The 13,074-nt window shown below is 42.5% G+C and overlaps 1 protein-coding gene across 2 annotated transcripts in view; it reads right to left on the reverse strand.

Annotated features, from left to right (window-relative positions):
* Positions 1-13,074, reverse strand: part of LOC126365804 (mitogen-activated protein kinase p38b) — a 110,795-nt gene that overhangs the window by 47,680 nt on the left and 50,041 nt on the right. For both annotated transcript variants that reach the window (XM_050008386.1, XM_050008385.1), the window contains exons 3-5: positions 12,002-12,060; positions 2,754-2,895; positions 711-873 (exon numbers count right to left, since the gene is read on the reverse strand). In XM_050008386.1, the coding sequence (XP_049864343.1) occupies positions 711-873; positions 2,754-2,895; positions 12,002-12,060 (364 nt within the window). The remainder of the gene's footprint in view (positions 1-710; positions 874-2,753; positions 2,896-12,001; positions 12,061-13,074) is intronic.

Genomic DNA, 13,074 nt, shown 5'->3' on the forward strand with positions numbered 1-13,074 from the left:
GTGCCTTTAATATAGGAGGGGAATCTTTGTAGTATATGTTGCAAGTGTTGATCAACTAAGGCAGATATACATTCAGTGGGTGCTTGGAAGCCAGCAACAATGGAACGACCAGGGTGATTGGGTTTGTGGATCTTAAGAAGAAGGTAAAAGGTGAGTGTGTGGTTTGAGTGGGGGTAAGAAGTTCTATGGACTGAGGTTTTAGTCCTTGTGAGGGGCCTGAGGTTTTAAGGAAGGATTGTAGGTCAGTGTGTACCACAGGGATAGAATCTTGATGGCAGATTCTGTACATACAGGTGCCAGAAAACTGGTGCAGTCACTCACTAACATGCTCCCATAAAATTTATCACAGTGGTAGATCCTTTGACCACAAGCAGGCTATAATTGAGTCATCAGATTTTAGTGAACAAAGAGCCTGGAGTTCAACAGTGGGCAGGATGCACATTTCTTTAGCCTTTATTTGTGTTTTATCCTGCCGCCACTTGGCGGGTATATTTTTTATCTATCCAATTGTATTATATTTACACACTTCAACAGAAATTGGTGACTCCCTACTATTTAAAGACAATTTAACAAGTGTTTTTAGTGTTTTTTGGTGACATGAAACACTTGTGATATATTCTGCACACAAAACACTTAAAACTTCTCAGATTAAAAAAAAGATATCATTAAAAAGAGTTAGAAGAAGTCTTATGAAGAGAACACTATATTACCTGTTTGATTGTAGTGCATCCAATTAAGCATTATCTCTGGTGCTCTGTACCACCGCGTAGCCACATATCCAGTCATTTCACTCTCTGTTGGCCGAGCTAAACCAAAATCTAGTATTTTCAATTCACAGTCTTCATTCACTGCGATATTTGATGGCTTAAGATCCTATTTAAGACCATCACAACAACATCAGTTAAAATGGTTCAAATGGCTCTGAGCACTATGGGACTTAACATTTATGGTCATCAGTCCCCTAGAACTTAGAACTACTTAAACCTAACTAACCTAAGGACAACACACAACAACCAGCCATCACAAGGCAGAGAAAATCCCTGACCCCGCCGGGAATCAAACCCGGGTGCGGCGGTGCAACATTAGTTATCTTTTATTTAGTTTTATTATTATTACTTTTTCATAATGAAAAATTCACAATCAAAATTCTCATTCCAAATAGGCAACAATATAAGGCAAAGCAAATTGTCTCATCTCTTAATACACAGAAGTCATTTATGTTTGTTTGAAGTAAAAATTTCTGGAACTAACACAACACAAAACATAATATCACATGCAATTAAAACTGTATTTCTAACTTGGTAATAAACTAATGGAAGAGGGTTTGCTGACAAAGTAACATGCAGGACAAACCCAGCTGTGAAAAGCCAAAGATCATAAAGTATGGAGAAGTATTGAAGAGGCCTATGTCCAGCAGTGGATGATAAATAGTCAATAATGATCTCAGATGAAGTGCTATTTTGAATGTGCATATAATTCAAGAATAAGGTACAAAGGAATTTGGCTTTCAGGACCAGGTTTTCTAAGTTTCTGGTAGCTGAAGGCAATGATTTTTGGAGATATGATTCAGTAAGATTTTAACAATAACACAATTATTTGTTAAGCACAGTGGCAATACTGCTCAACATTATTGTACACCTTCATATGCTCCAAGTAGTATAGATGAAATTAAAGGGCTTACTGGTATCAAACTATTGAAAGAGTACATGACAAATAACACACTATAATAATCTTCGCAATTTATGCTGTCTACAGCTGCACTGCCACAGCAACTGGCAATTCAGTTACATTTGCTTTATTTTGTGAACACTGATTTTTTTTGTAGCATCTTTATCAAAATTTGTATTGGAGTTTGCTTCTGTTTGTGCCCGGGGAGGGGGGGTATCAGGGGTAAGGGTGCAGAAGATATGGCAAGATGGCAAGGATCACACCTAATCAGCTTCAGGAGCACTAATATACTATTGTTTTGTTGTGAGAGTGACTCTGATTCAGGAAATCTCTAATTGCCTGTCTTTGTCACTATGCAGCCTTCAGAATAACCAGTCTTTCACTGTTAATCTACAAAACTTGATAGGCACAACAATGGTATCTTCTAATTGTCCCATATCAAACTTTATAAGCATAAAACTATGAATATTATACATATTGCAAATTACATATGTAATGGAAAGTCCTGTGTGGAATACAAATAATGGAAATAGTAAAGGTAGCACCTCACTGTATATTTATATTGAGCCATCAATACACACACACACACACACACACACACACACACACACACACACACACACACACACACACACTGAAAATGTAGACGTATTTCTCTGGGCCCATGGGACAATACAACAGCCATGCAGGTGTGTGTGTGTGTGTGTGTGTGTGTGTGTGTGTTTCCGTCACCAGATCTGAAAAGTGTTCAAAAGCTTAGTAATGTTTTCAGTCTTGAATATGTGACCATTGATGAACCAAAGCCTCCACTAAATGGTAATTTGTTACCTTTACTCCTTCCATCACATACTGCTAACTCTGCTATAATAGACTATCTAGACAGTTGAAGTTGATTACAGAAGTAGGATCTATACCGCTATCAAATAATTACAACTGTAAGTACTTATTGAAGAAACAAAATAAGGAAATGTGGAGAAGATTTACATGACATGATGGGGGGGGGGGGGGGGGGGGGGGTACTGAGCACACAAAGCCACAAAACTCAAGGGCCATCCAACCATATAAAATAGTGAAAATAAACTCACCCTATGAATTATTCCAGCTGAATGGATGTATTTCAGACCTCTCAGTATCTGATAAACTAGGAACTGTACGTGGTCATCAGTCAGTTTTTGTGTTCTTACAATATTGTTTAGGTCAGCACCCATTAAGTGAGTCACCAGGTAACTAAAACAAAAATCTTATTACAAACTAGAATTTCGATATAAAAACATGCAATGTAACATTACACAACATAAAGAAGACAATACGTCACACTACTGCAAATAAAAGATTAAATAGCAATAAGTAAAATAAAGGAAAGGCGGCCGCAGATTGATGTGATGCACATGGACAGATCTAACACACAATTACATTCACATTAGGTTTTGATCTTGTACTTTTTCTAACAAAAGTACCCACATTCACACCCAACTAGACTGTCACCCAAATGCATGCCCCCACAGCAAGACTGATTAATGATTATTGAGAACAGTTGCCTGCGCAAATGGCAGTGGGGGGAGTGTAGTGAACAACGAATGAGGCTAGGAGGGGTTAGTGGGACAGTGCGAGACAGGGTTCTTGATGCATGACTTGGCAGCTGCACAACAAAACAAAATGAGCTGATAAGGTAGAGCATATAATAGATATAAATGAGGGCGAGGGGCGGGGGCGAGGGCGATGAGTAGTGGGGGCGGGGAGCTTCAGTGGGGGCAGGGCAGGTTCAGTGGGGGAGGCGAGGTTCAGTGGGGGAGGGGAGGTTCAGTGGGGGAGGGGAGGTTCTGTGGGGGAGGGGAGGATGGTGGGGGAGGGGAGGATGGTGGGGGAGGGGAGGATAGTGGCGGTGGGGTGGATAGTGGGGGAGGGGTGGATAGTGGGGGAGGGGAGGATAGTGGGTGAGGGGAGGATAGTGGGTGAGGGGAGGATAGTGGGTGAGGGGAGGATAGTGGGGGAGGGGAGGATAGTGGGGGAGGGGAGGATAGTGGGGGAGGGGAGGATAGTGGGGGAGGGGAGGATAGTGGGGGAGGGGAGGATAGTGGGGGAGGGGAGGATAGTGGGGGAGGGGAGGATAGTGGGGGAGGGGAGGATAGTGGGGGAGGGGAGGATAGTGGGGGAGGGGAGGATAGTGGGGGAGGGGAGGATAGTGGGGGAGGGGAGGATAGTGGGGGAGGGGAGGATAGTGGGGGAGGGGAGGATAGTGGGGGAGGGGAGGATAGTGGGGGAGGGGAGGATAGTGGGGGACGGGAGGATAGTGGGGGAGGGGAGGATAGTGGGGGAGGGGAGGATTGTGGGGGAGGGGAGGATTGTGGGGGGGGAGGATAATGGGTGAGGGGTGGTTTAGATGGGGAGGGGTGGTTTAGATGGGGAGGGGTGGTTTAGATGGGGAGGGGTGGTTTAGAGGGGGAGTGGAGGTTTAGAGGGGGAGTGGAGGTTTAGAAGGAGAGTGGAGGTTTAGAGGGAGAGTGGAGGTTTAGAGGGGGAGTGGAGGTTTAGAGGGGGAGTGGAGGTTTAGAGGGAGAGTGGAGGTTTAGAGGGAGAGTGGAGGTTTAGAGGGAGAGTGGAGGTTTAGAGGGAGAGTGGAGGTTTAGAGGGAGAGTGGAGGTTTAGAGGGAGAGTGGAGGTTTAGAGGGAGAGTTGAGGTTTAGAGGGAGAGTTGAGGTTTAGAGGGGGAGTGGAGGTTTAGAGGGGGAGTGGAGGTTTAGAGGGGGAGTGGAGGTTTAGAGGGGGAGTGGAGGTTTAGAGGGGGAGTGGAGGTTTAGAGGGGGAGTGGAGGTTTAGAGGGGGAGTGGAGGTTTAGATGGGGAGTGGAGGTTTAGATGGGGAGTGGAGGTTTAGATGGGGAGTGGAGGTTTAGATGGGGAGTGGAGGTTTAGAGGGGGAGTGGAGGTTTAGAGGGGGAGTGGAGGATTAGAGGGGGAGTGGAGGATTAGAGGGGGAGTTGAGGCTTAGAGGGGGAGTTGAGGCTTAGAGGGGGAGTTGAGGTTTAGAGGGGGAGTTGAGGTTTAGAGGGGGAGTTGAGGTTTAGAGGGGGAGTTGAGGTTTAGAGGGGGAGTTGAGGTTTAGAGGGGGAGTTGAGGTTTAGAGGGGGAGTTGAGGTTTAGAGGGGGAGTTGAGGTTTAGAGGGGGAGTTGAGGTTTAGAGGGGGAGTTGAGGTTTAGAGGGGGAGTTGAGGTTTAGAGGGGGAGTTGAGGTTTAGAGGGGGAGTTGAGGTTTAGAGGGGGAGTTGAGGTTTAGAGGGGGAGTTGAGGTTTAGAGGGGGAGTTGAGGTTTAGAGGGGGAGTTGAGGTTTAGAGGGGGAGTTGAGGTTTAGAGGGGGAGTTGAGGTTTAGAGGGGGAGTTGAGGTTGTAGAGGGGGATGGGGATGTAGAGGGGGAGGGCGATGTAGAGGGGGAGGAGGATGTAGAGGGGGAGGGGGATGTAGAGGGGGAGGGGGATGTAGAGGGGGAGGGCGATGTAGAGGGGGAGGGGGATGTAGAGGGGGAGGGGGATGTAGAGGGGGAGGGGGATTTAGAGGGGGAGGGGGATGTAGAGGGGGAGGGGGATGTAGAGGGGGAGGGGGATGTAGAGGGGGAGGGGGATGTAGAGGGGGAGGGGGATGTAGAGGGGGAGGGGGATGTAGAGGGGGAGGGGGATGTAGAGGGGGAGGGGGATGTAGAGGGGGATGTAGAGGGGGAGGGGGATGTAGAGGGGGAGGGGGGTGTAGAGGGGGAGGAGGATGTAGAGGGGGAGGGGCATGTAGAGGGGGGGGATGTAGAGGGGGAGGGGGATGTAGAGGGTGAGGAGGATGTAGAGGGGGAGGGGGTGTAAGGTGGGGGAGGGGGAGGATTAGTGCGTGAGTGGGAGGTAGAGGGTGATGTAGAGTGGGGGAGGGGGATGTAGAGTGGGGGAGGGGAGGTAGAGTGGGGGAGGGGGAGGTAGAGGTAGAGTGGGCGAGGGGGAGGTAGAGTGGGGGGAGGAGTGGAGGAGGAGTGGGGGGTGGGAGGAGTGGGAGAAGTGGGATGGGGTGGGAGGGGGAGAAAGCCAGGAAGGAGGAGGGAGAAAAAAGAGTGGCAGGTGAAGGCAGTGCATAATCTGGACGGGGAAGGAGTGGTGCACACCAAAGAGAAGGGAAAAGGTAAGTGACATTGTGGAAAATAGGCTAGCAGTTAACTAACAGTGAGTAACTTCAATGGTGTGCTTCCAGGTGCTCTGCAGAGTGGTTGTTTCCATTTTATGAACAATATATAACACAATTTACAGCTTGTTTTACAACTCAATCACTACATAAACAGCTGAATTCATTGTTGTAATAATTACACCGATCCGCTCAAGATCTTACTTCAACCAGTAAAATATACATAAAACACAAATACCCAATTTCACAGCCAATCCCACTATTGAGACGCTAGATTTTAAGTCATTGGCAGATGGTGAGAAATGGACTAGACTCTTTATTGCAGAGGTTGCACCGTTTATTATAATAGCAAACACTCACACTTACAATACTCCTCTGAGGGACACACTTCTCCTCCAAAAATTACCTGAAAAAGAATTCTTATCTCCATAACAGAAAAACTGTGCAGACAGAGACTTTTTTTTAAATGCCAGCAACAGCCCTCAACTAACTTAACATTGTAGACACCTCAAGAAGTCAAAACACGAGTTTCTTGACTGCCAAAACAGATATCCACATGCTGTTCCTTCTATAGAAAAAACCCTTGTGCCACAGTTCACATGTGTGTTATCAAGAGTTGAATGGCATGGGCATTCAATATGTTACAAATCTACAGTATTCACTCATTCATCAACATTTAATAAACTGTTGTTACACAGAATTCATCAGAGCATTCAATCATAAAAACATGAGGTGGTGAGAAGAAATTCTCTGTATGTTAAGTAATTGGATACATTAAAAAAAGCAGAAAACAGACACACACACAAAAATTTTACTTTGCATGCTTTCAAATCCAGTGGCGGCTCCTTCTGGCAAAAGAGTTGAAAGGGAAGGAAAAGGGGTCAAGGAAAATGACTGGAGAGGTTTAGGAAAACGGGTAGAGTTCAGAAAAGTTACCCCAAACCCCATATCAGGGGACATACTGGGCGGGATGATACGGAGAGACTGACTGTTCCTTCTCATCCTGTCCAGTAAGTGTCCCCTGATCCAGGGTTTCGAATTCTACTTCTTTACCTAAGCCTCTCCCATCCTTTTCCTTCATCCCTCTTCCTTCCCCTTCAACCCTTCTCATAGAAGAGGCACTGGCTTCAAAAGCTTGCAAAAGTAAAACCTTTTTTTATGCATCAGTTCTCATGCTGCCAATGGTGAATAATTTTTATTTTTTCAGTTACATTCTATATTTTTAAGTGTAAAATTTGTCTCCACGATCACAGGTGACTAGGCTGTATGGTAGGGACTTCTAAGTATGGAATGGGTGGCAGCTGTCAAAGTGGAAGTAGTGCTAGTGCTTAGTAGGATTGACATGGACAGAAGAACTGATGTAGCCATCTTTGAGGTGGAGGTCAACATCTTAAAAGGTGGCTTGTTGGGTTGAGTAGGACCAAGAGAAGTAAATGGGGGAGAACGTGTTGAGGCTCTGGAGGAATGTGAATAGGGTGTCCTCGATGCAGATTGAAAGGATGTCAACAATTAATCTGCACTTCCTTCCAAAACTATATTTGGTGATCCCTTGATGCCTTGAAATGTGTCCTACTAACCGATCCCTTCCTCTAATTAAATTGTGCCACAAATTCCTCTTCTCCCCAATTCTATTCAGTACCACCTCATTGATTACATGGTATATCCAACAATCTTCAGCATTCTTCTGTAGACTTCCTGACACACAAAACTATATTTGATGTTAACAAATTTCTCTTTTTCTCAAACACTTTGCTTGCTATACCCAGTCTACATTTTATATCCTCTCTACTCCAACCATCATCAGTTAATTTGCTTCCAAATAACAAAACGCATTTACTACTTTAAGTGTCTCATTTCCTAATCTAATTCCCTCAGCATCACCTGATTTAATTAAACTACACTGCATTCTCCTCATTTTGCTTTTGTTAATGTTCATCTTTATCCTCCTTTTAAGACACTGTCCATTCCATTCAGCTGCTCTTCCAGATCCTTTCTTGTCTCTAGAAACCTGGAAGTTTGTATTTCCCCTCCATGGATTTTAATTCCTACTCCAAATTTTTCTTTTGTTTCCTTTACTGCTTGCTAAATATACAGATTGAATAACATTGGAGATAGGCTACAACCCTGTCTCACTCCCTTCTCAACTACTGCTTCCCTTTCATGCCCCTCAACTCCTATAACTGACATCTGGTTTCTGTACAAATTGTAAATGGCCTTTTGCTCCCTGTATTTTACCCCTGCCACCTTCAGAATTTGACAGAAGGTATTCCAGTCAACATTGTCAAAAGCTTTCTCTAAGTCTACAAATGCTAGAAACATACATTTGCCTTTCCGTAATCTATTTTCTAAGAAAAGTCGTAGGGTCAGGATTGCCTCATGTGTTCCTACATTTCTACAGAATCCAGACTGATCTTTCCTGAGATCAGCTTCTAACAGTTTTCCATCTGTCTGTAAGGAATTCAGATTAATATTTTGCAATCATGACTTATTAAACTGATAGTTCGGTAATTTTCACACCTGCCAATATCTGCTTTCTTTGGAATTGGAATTATTATGTTCTTCTTTAAGTCTGGAGGTATTTCGTCAGTCTCATAATCTTGGTCACCAGATGGAAGAGTTCTGTAATGGCTTGCTCTCCAAAGGCTATCAGGCTATCAGTAGTTCTAATGGAATGTTGTCTACTCCCGTGGCCATGTTTTGACTTAGATCTTTAGTTGCTCTTTCAAATTCTTCGTGCTCTTTCAAATTCTCAAGCAGTGTCATATCTCCCATTTCAACTTCATCTACATTCTTTTCCATTTCCACAATATTGCCCTCAAGTACATTGCCCTTCTATAGACCCTCTACATACTCCTTGCACCTTTCGGCTTTCCCTTCTTTGCTTAGAATTGGTTTTCCATCAGAGCTCTTGATATTCATACAGGTGATTCTCTTTCCTCCAAATGTCTCTCTAATTTTCCTGCAGGCAGTATCTATCTTACTCCAAGTGATATATGCTTCTACATCCTTACATCTATCCTCTAGCCATCCCTGCTTAACCACTTTGCACTTCCTCTCAATCACATTTTTTTAGACGTTTGTATTTCTATTCGCTTGCTTCATTTACTTCACTTTTATGTTTTCTCCTTTCATCAATTAAATATCTCTTCTGTTACCCAAGGATTTCTACTAGCCCTCATCTTTTTACCTACCTGATCCTCTGCTGTCATCACTATTTCATTCCTCAAGGTTGCCCATTCTTCTTCTACTGAATTTCTTTTCCCTGATCTTGTCAACTGTTTTTTAATGCTCTCTCTGAAACCCTCTACAGCTTCTGGTTCTTTCAATTTATCCAGGTCCCATCTCCTTAAATTCCTACCTTTTTGCCGTTTCTTCAGTTGTAATCTACAGTTTGTAGCCAATAAATTATGGTCAGAGTCCACACCTGCTCCTGGAAATGTCTTACAATTTAAAACCCGATTCCTAAATCTCTGTCTTATCATTATATAATCTATCTGAAAACTTCCAGTGTCTCCAAGCCTCTTCCACGTACAGCACCTTCTTTCCTGTTCTTAAACCAAGTGTTAGCTATAATTAAGTTACACTATGTGCAAAATTCTACCATGTGGCTTCCTCTTTCATTCCTTACACCCCCCCCCCCCCCCCCCAGTCCATATTCACCTACTACTTTTACCCAAGAGGACGCCATCATCATTTAACCCTCGGGAAAAATTACAGCTGCAGTTTCCCCTGACTTTCAAGTAATCACAGTATCAGTACAGAAAGATCATTTTGGTTGACGTTAGAAGGCCAGATCAGTCAATCATCCAGACTGCTGGCCCTGCAACTACTGAAAAGGCTGCTGCCTCTCTTCTGGAACCACACATTTGTCTGGCCTCTCCGTTGTGGTTGCACCTATCTGTATCGCTGAGGCATGCACACCTCCCTACCAACGGCAAGTTCCATGGTTCAGGGAGCCGCAGCATATTACCTTGAAAAACAAGTAATGAAAAGGCTTAGGTCACAGAGATTGCTGGTGTTTGACATCACAAGCAACTGATCCTACACAGAAATTGTTATGTGCAGAAACATGATTTGTTATGTCTACAATTATCTGCTACCACAGATCCAATAAGATGACACTTCATCACACTAAACCATTAGTGTTCCTGAAAGAAAAGCTATTTCCAGTAGCTTGGTATCCTTCAATATAAAAATCAACATGAAATTCTAATGGAAGAATTCCTTGAAATATCATTTCATATAGGCCTCACCAACTTTACAAGTTCAGTACTCTCACATAAAACAATTTAGAAATAGATTTTCCAACTGTCAATAATTATCACTGAGCTTGGGCCCAAATTGGCGGTCACGTGTGCATGAGGTGTGCTTGCTTGTGTGAACGAATGGTGTGTGTTTCTTTATCCGATGAAGGCTCAGGCCAATAGCTTATGTGCAAGTGTCTTAATTGTGCCTGTCTGCCAATCAGCATGTTATCTTTATGGTAAGTAGCACCCTATCTTTTTCTACACTGTTGATATTCATACTGGAGTTTCCTTTCTTCAGTATACCAAATAAGATACTCCAATACATCATTCACATTATCCAACTCAAATACATGTACACCCATTCAAGGTTCAACTATCTGTCAGTGTTTTGTTACAAATCACCTAAAATTCACCACTTGTGCTATTCTATTTCTGCACTAGTTTTTGCTTCTGTTGTTTCTCTATACAAGAGCAGTACCTGACTATCACTTCCTAACATCATTTTGTCATTCAAATTTATCTTTTGTCAATTTTCAACACAACTGTTACCTTCCTAAAAATGTATTGTTTCCTTATTTCTAACTACTGTCGCACTCAAATAATAAGCTATGCTCGCACACGAAAAAGAAGTGAAAGTACATGATATGGTCAAGAGTGTGGTGTTGCTCTTCATTTACAAGACTGTTTAGAGGTCTACCGTGCTCAGTAATGATACTTCCTGATATGTAAAACAAACATACTAGCTGATATATAGGGTGAAGTAAAATTCGTGCACTCGGGCTTCGCAGTGCGATTCCTCACGTAACAGGCGATTAAAAAAATTCTCTCACAAAATTTTGTCTGGCACGTATATCCAGCGAAAAAGGACATTAAAGAGTGGCAATCTGGCAACACTGTAACAACAAATATGGTAACTACCTCTGGAAGCACATTTTAATCATGCTGCATAGTTGGCGCAGTGGACAGAGTTTTGGGCTAGCATGCAGGAGGTCCAGGGTTCAATCTTGGGTTGGGGTGCATTTTTTTCCCCTAATTTCATTCCGAGATTTCATACTGTACTATACACCGTTTCTTACTTCACATGTACCCTAAATTCACAACATTTTGTAATGCTGAACACAACAAATATGTGGTTAAACAAATAAAAAATAGGCAGTTGACACAATTAATTGGACCATAGTGATAACATATACAAATAGTAACCAAGTTTGGACCTCCTTCGCAAAGCACGTTGCTAGTCCTACTGGTAACGTAAAGTCCAAACGAAATGTAATGGACCTGAATGAGGCAAGAATAATAGTTGGTACTAATCTATGTGACCATTAGAGGAAGGTACAAAGAAAACAGGTTTTGCTTTTAGTAGAGGAAGTGGTGCAAATAAACTCAAGCCCAAAAACATATTCTTGAACCCAGGATCGAACCCTTGACCTCCTGCATGCTATCCACGGCACCAACTGTATAGCACAACCTTACATGTTGACTGAGCTAGTTACTACACATGTAGTTACAGTGTTGCCAGATTGTCACTCTTTAACGTCCTTTTCTGCCGGATTACTCGAAGGACGAAATTTTGTGACAGACATTTTTTTATTGCTGGCATGTGAGGAGTCGCACTGCAAAGCCCGAGTGCGCAAATTTCATTTCACCCAGTATATTACATCTGATTTTACATCAACCAATACAATATTTCAATAAAATACATCACTGGGTAACACAACTTATGTGTTTCAACAATGCCCCATAATGTCTACACTTTATTTTCCACTTCACTTAATTCTACTGAGTCCACAGGTTCTTACAGGTACTGGACTTTTCCAAGTAATTAATGTAACAAAATTAAGAGCATACAATGGTCACAATTAAGATTGTCATGATAATCACAAAAATCTAATAGCAGGCAAGAAAAATTGTTCCATTCGAATTGTGAACTTACACATGTTGAAAGTCAGTTAAAGAAGTTCCTGGATGAAATACATCGAGAAGCCCAATCACCTGCGAAAGACATTACCAGAGGTTAATGCAAATACTGGAGACGTAATTCAATACTATTGGTAATACTGACAATGAACATACACAACAGTATACGTATTTTCTAAATGTCAATTTAACATTTTACTGTTACTTTAACAAAAATTTCTACATCTACATCGATACTCTGCAAATCAACTTAAGAGCCTGATAGTGGGTTCATCGAACCACCTTCACAATAATTCGTTATTATTCTACTCTCGAACAGCATGCAGAAAAAATGAACACCTATATCTTTCTGTGCAAGCTCTGATTTTCCCTTATTTTATTATGATGATTGTTTCTCCTTATGTGGGTCAGCAACTACAAAATATTTTCCCATTCAGAGGAAAAAGTTGGTGACTGAAATTTAGTGAGAAGATTCTGCCACAGCGAAAAATGCCTTTGTTTTAATGAAGCCCATCTCAAATCCTGTATCGTGTCTGTGACACTCTCTTGCTTATTTGCGATAATACAAAACGTGCTGCTCTTCACTGAACTTTCTCGAAGCATTCCGTTAATCCCACCTGGTAAGGATTCCAGGCCACACAGCTGTACTCCAAAAGTGAACAGACAAGTGCAGTGTAGGCAGTCTCTTTAGTAGATCTGTTACATTTTCTAAGTGTTCTGCCAATAACACATTGTCTTTTGGTTTGCCTTCCCCACAACATTTTCTATGTATTCTTCCCAAATTAAATTGTTCGTAATTGTAATTCCTAGGTGTTTAGTTGAATTTACAGCCTTCAGATTAGACTGATTTATCATGTAATCGAAGTTTAACCAATTCCTTTTCCTTTTAGCACCCGTGGATAACCTCACACTTTTCATTATTAAGGGTCAACTGCCAATTTTCGCACCATTCTGATACCTTTTCTAAATCTGTTTCACGATTTGTTTTGATCTTCTGATGAGTTTCCTAGATAGTAAATCATCTGCAAGAAACCTAAGACGGCTACTCAGATGGTCTCCTAAATCATTTATATAGATGAGCAACTGCAC

Source organism: Schistocerca gregaria, chromosome 4, assembly GCF_023897955.1.
Source record: "Schistocerca gregaria isolate iqSchGreg1 chromosome 4, iqSchGreg1.2, whole genome shotgun sequence".
Taxonomy (NCBI): domain Eukaryota; kingdom Metazoa; phylum Arthropoda; class Insecta; order Orthoptera; family Acrididae; genus Schistocerca; species Schistocerca gregaria.